The 5397-nt window shown below is 57.3% G+C and overlaps 1 protein-coding gene across 1 annotated transcript in view; it reads left to right on the top strand.

Moving 5' to 3' along the window:
• The first annotated feature begins 2115 nt into the window (after positions 1-2115).
• DLK2 (delta-like 2 homolog (Drosophila)) overlaps positions 2116-5397 on the top strand; it is a 5193-nt gene continuing 1911 nt past the window's right edge. The window contains exons 1-3 of the mRNA XM_010079591.1: positions 2116-2188; positions 3562-3625; positions 5090-5220. Of these exons, the coding sequence (XP_010077893.1) occupies positions 2116-2188; positions 3562-3625; positions 5090-5220 (268 nt within the window). The remainder of the gene's footprint in view (positions 2189-3561; positions 3626-5089; positions 5221-5397) is intronic.

Here is a 5397-nt window from a genome sequence, read left to right as displayed (position 1 = left end):
GGTATCCCCCCGGGCATCCTGCCCTGGACCCCCAGCCCGGAGGGGTCCCTGCTAGCCCCCAGTGTAGGGGGCTGATGGGTCCATAGCCTGATAGACCCCTTCCTGGGGTTGTCTGGGGGAGCCCCCAACTATACAAAGGTCCCTGATACCCCCGAGGGGCAGGTTAATAGCTCTCAGGGGTGTCTCTAATAGCCCGCAGCCCTTCGGGGGGCTGGTAGCCCCCAGCCCAGCCAGGCCATAGTGGAGGAGTGGGTTGGAGGGAGCTCCCTCCGCTGTGTCCCTGTGACCCCAAAGCCAGGCCTGCCAGGGTGAGCACACCTCCCTCGGGCACCAGCTGCCCCCCAGGATGCCCCCAGCACCTTGCTGGGGTCCAGGGGTGTCCCCTGGGTGGGTGCTGGGAGCAGCGCTCATGGGGTGGCTGCGCTGGGGGGTCCGAGAGGCTGTACCTTGAGTGGGGAGGTTGTGGGGGAGGTTGAGCTCCTCGCAGCCCTGAAGGAACAGGATACCAACCTAAATTCAGCCCTAAATTATTTGATGAGTTTCAGAGGAATTGCTTCACCCTCCCCTGAAATGCGGCAGCTGTTCGCCGCTGCCCGGCCAGCAGCGCTCATGGGGTGGCTGCGCTGGGGGGTCCGAGAGGCTGTACCTTGAGTGGGGAGGTTGTGGGGGAGGTTGAGCTCCTCGCAGCCCTGAAGGAACAGGATACCAACCTAAATTCAGCCCTAAATTATTTGATGAGTTTCAGAGGAATTGCTTCACCCTCCCCTGAAATGCGGCAGCTGTTCGCCGCTGCCCGGCATTTTGGGGCAGGAGGCAAAGGAGTGGTCCTGCGAGCGTGGTGACAAGGGGACTGGGTGGAGGGAGGATGCAGTGGTCCGCACTGGAATTTGGCTGGGGCAGTGACAGTAACATCCTGTAGCCCCTCTGAAAATGCTGCATCCTTTGTAGGTGATGGTTTATGGACTGGAGAGATGCTTTGAGCAACATCATTGCTTTTTGAGGGCTATTTTTCTGGTCCACGCAGGTGAAGTCCTTAGCAGGGACTCCAAAACCTCCTCCTGCAATGCATGTGTGTATGTGGGTGGGTGAGTGGGACAACTTCTTTCCCCATCTCAGAAGTCTTCTATGCGACTCTCGACCCAACACAACCTTCCTAAGCTGGAGTCAAGCTGCAAGTGGAATGGCCCCTGTCCATCACACCCACACAGCTGGATGGAGTCTGCTCCATACCTTCACCGCTCTCCTAGCAGAACTGTTTAACCCCTCCCATCTCATTATAGTAATATGTTTATTATATCACCCTCGAATTTCCTGCCCTTAACAACCCCAGAAGGCTGGGAGGGAATGAAGTGTTTTTGGAAAGTATTTTAATGTTACTTCAAGAGGGCAGGAGGCGGTCGGAAAATAGATGGGTGCAGGAACCCTGGGCTGATGGGGCTCTCTGCAGGACAGCTGAGGAAAAGGACCTCACCTAGCGAGAGGTGCGTGTTTGCCTTTCCTACCTGAGGCTGCAGCCTGGGACTAGTTGCCTATTGCTTCACTCCCTTGCCTGGAAAATTCAATAGGGCTGCTGCTTACTGCCTGCTTATTTGCTAGATTTACTGAACTCCTTGCCCTCCTGAAGGGCTTGAAAAGCAGCCTGGGTGCTGTAAAAAGACTCAGTCCATCTCTTCATTTCAGCATGGACTGCAGGGACCTTGCTTAGCGTGAAGCTGAAACCCCCCCAGACCTAGGTCCCTGCAGCTGGGCTGGTGTTTCTAGAGGCTTCTGCTCTCTTGACAGCAGCTAGCAGAGGCAGGTGCTCCAGGTGCAGCATGACAGCCTGGGCTGTTTTGCACGCTCAGGATGGACCGTGCACGCTCAGTCCTCCTGTACGTGCATTTTAAAAGGCTTTTTGACTCCTAGTGCTCCAAGGTTGCCTTCGAGGAAGCAGCCTGGAAGGACAGAGGGTGTGGTGACAAGTCTGTACAAAACTGGGTGTTTCAACTCAAAGCTCCCAGGTAGCAGAGGGGAAGGGATGCGTGGAGTGAAGCTGTGGTGTCAGCCAGGGGGGTTTTTCTGAGCTCGCTCTTTTTTCTCTCTGTAGGTGTTAATCTCGGTGCGGCCACACTGACCATGCTCAGGAGCTTTTGTCTCCAGCTTATGTCCTTGGTTTGGATCCTTTTGGCCCATCACCACCTTGCCCAAGGTGAGTCTCTGCGGACACGGGTCCTTCTCTCTTACATCCATCTTTCCAAACCTGTCCTTGGCATTGCTCAAGTCTCCTCAGTTCTCCATGTAAAACAGAACTGACCTGACCTGGAAGTCCAGAAAATGCTGCTTAGCATTGGATGATGGCTGGTGGCAGCAGCAGAGACCCTTGCTCTGTTGCCCACGGGGGTGGCTGTGTCTGAGCAGACCAGCAGTGAGAGGTCCCACTGCTCTGTCTCTCTCTGTCACGGTGAATGGGTCAGAGAGGCAGGGTGAGGGAAGAAAGAGAGCCCCTAACTGAACAGCTAATCCTGGATCCTGTGAGACAAAATCCCTTCCTAAAGATTAGTTTGCTCTCCCTCTGCTCCTGATAAGCAAAGAATTCCCAAAGCCATCTGCCAGGAGAGATGGTTACAAATAGGAAAACACGACGATACCCAGGCTCAGGCTGAGCAGTCCTAGGACGCTGCTCCAGCTCCACGGTGGCTTGTTTTTGGAGGCTCTTATCCCGAGCAGTGGGACCTGCTGCCTCACTGCAGCAAAAACACAAAAATGCAGAAACTCCCAGCTCCCTGACATGTTTTAGCTCTACTGCCCATGGAGCTGGAGCGAGGCGGCTCCCGTGCAGCTAAGGTGCAAGGGAAGGGGGAGAGGGGAAGGTGGAGATGAAACAGGACACCCAGCTGGAGAAAGCAGGCCAGTGCCGAGCGGAGGATGAGAAGTGGCATCGTGAGGCTGTGGCTCAGTTACAGCTTCTGTGGCTTTTAAATAAATAAACAGAACTAGACACCTGTCCCCACGCGCTGCCCGGTCCTGCCTCCCCACGCAAGAGGGGGAGCGCTGCTGGCGGAGGGACCAGACCGCCCTGTGCCAGTAGCTGTCCCTGGGGATGGGGACATACATCCTGGGAGATAAAGAGGAGCCGTTCTTTCCATTTCTGTCCTTGGTCCCTTAGTGCCCTCGCAGTGCCTGACCCTGAGCTTTCCCACCACACTTGCCGTACGGCTGTGGGACCGAGGTCCCTATCACACCATTTGCCTGAATGCACAGGGAACCCCAGCTCTTGCCCAGGGGGGCTTGACATCTAAGGGAGGCAGCAGAGAAGGGAAGATGATCAGAGAGTGGGTAGTTTTGAAGCAGGGTCCCACTTCTCAATAAAGGCAGTGTTGTCACTGCTTAGGTGATGGCAAAATCCTCATCTCCTCGTGTGGTACCCAGCCGTCGAAAGGATGGTCCCTCACCTTACAGTTCTGGGGATGTGCAGGCTGAGTGCTTAGGAAGGAAAAAAAAAAAAAGCTGTGAGCCAGCAGGGCTGCTGGCAGATCTGGAGTAATCTACAGTCTCTGCTTAACCCAGCTCTCCCCCTCGTAGGTGATGACTGCAGCGAGCGCTGTAATCTCGCCCACGGCTGCTGTGACCAGGATGGGAAGTGCAGGTACGGCTTGTCCTTGGCTCTCTGCTCCTGCTGCCTCTGATCGTAATTGCTCTCCCTCCCTTGATGCTGCGCCCCTGGTGCTTACACCCCTGCCCTTAGCTGAGGCACCTGGAACTGAGGAATCTTTTTGCCCGATGCCCTCTGGAGTGGGAGATTTTGACCCCTCAGCCCCTTGCTGGTCCCCTCCAGCCCTTGCTCCTGTGCCCCCAGGGTGCTCCCCACTACGCACGGACCAACGTCTCTGTTTTGCTGAGCCCTTTTTGTCTAGACAGCCTGGTCGTGTCTCGGTGATGGGAGGGAGCCTTCAGGCTCAGATATGATGGGGAAAGCCATCAGTCAGCGCAGCAGGCTCGGGTGGCAGCCAGCTTGCTTGGCCTCCTTGCTGTTTGGGATGGGGACGCTCTCCTTGGGGACATGGAAGAGAAGAGCTGCCAACATGCACGGCAATGTCTGAGGGCGCCAGGGGTCATCTCTCAGCAGCCCGGGCTGCGGTGGGGACCTCTGGGTGTTTTCATAAAGGGCTCGCCAGCGAGCTGGGGTCACCTCTGTCCCACTGCAGAGGTGTGTGTGTGATCCCTGGCATCCCAGCTCCAGCTGGTGCCCAGATCCCACAGGGGCAAAGCCTCAGAGCCTGACTCTGCATTTCAGCCTGAGACGCAGCCGCCTGGCTGCCCTGGGCTGCTGCCACAGCCCCTGACGCTGTCTCTCATCCCACCCTGGGGCCACCGAGAGCCCCCATCGTGCCGGGCAGCCCTGGGAGGAGCAGGCTGCTGTGGGCTGGCACTGGCACCTGTGCTACAGTGGGACAGAGTGCCCACCGCTGCCCGTCCCCCTCGCTGGGGCATGCTCAGCTGTGGGTCTTTCTGGTGGAGGCACGCATGAGTTGCTGCTCCAGATGTCAGGCTCCCAGAGTGTTTGCTGAACCATTCGGCAGCTTGGCGGTACCCCACTGAAATCACCCCCGACTCAGGGAGACCTGCCTGCCTACCTGGCCCTCTCCCTGGCAATTTTTACGTTGGCCATCTCCCTTTTGACGGTGCCGCTCCCTTGCTGCAGCCTGGGGGTAGGGGTGCCCACAGCCCTCTGTCAGCTCCTGGCTCTCCAGGTATTTCCCCAGACTCTATCAGACACATGGTATCACTTCCATTCCCATCAAAAAGCCTCTAACAAACATTTTTTTTTTTTTTTTACCATTTTCCTCATCTCTTTGGAGCAATCTGCAGTGGTGATAGCCAGGCCTGAGGGAAGACTCAGATTGCCACTGTCTCTCTGTCTGCTTGCTTCCCTGGAAAGATGAGCTGCCAGCATGACCTCCTCTGGAGGAGGGAGCCAGCAGGTCCACGGGGGGCTTTGGGAGGGTTTCCCAGCGCCACCCTATCTGTGGGAACCCTGTGAGGCAAGCAGTGAGCTTTTCCACAGCCCTGCATGGGTTTTATCATGCTGCCATGCCCTGTCCTCCCGCAGGTGCGATCCAGGCTGGGAGGGCGAGTTCTGCGAGGAGTGCGTGCGTATGCCCGGGTGTCTCCACGGGACGTGCCACCAGCCGTGGCAGTGCATCTGTCACAGTGGCTGGGCCGGCAAGTTCTGTGACAAAGGTGAGTTGTGGGCTGGACATCCCAGGCTCCAGCGCTGAGAGCAGAAGCCCAGCACACCCTGCATGGATGGGTGAGCCGGCAGAGCCAGAAGCAACCTGGATGATGCCACTTGGGCTGTCCAAGAGATGGGGTGTTGCCTGGCTGCCGCAGCTGGGACCGTCCCCTTCCTGCAGAAGA

This window comes from Pterocles gutturalis, unplaced genomic scaffold (assembly GCF_000699245.1).
Source record: "Pterocles gutturalis isolate BGI_N339 unplaced genomic scaffold, ASM69924v1 scaffold12934, whole genome shotgun sequence".
Taxonomy (NCBI): domain Eukaryota; kingdom Metazoa; phylum Chordata; class Aves; order Pterocliformes; family Pteroclidae; genus Pterocles; species Pterocles gutturalis.
This window is presented reverse-complemented; position numbering and strand designations above follow the sequence as displayed.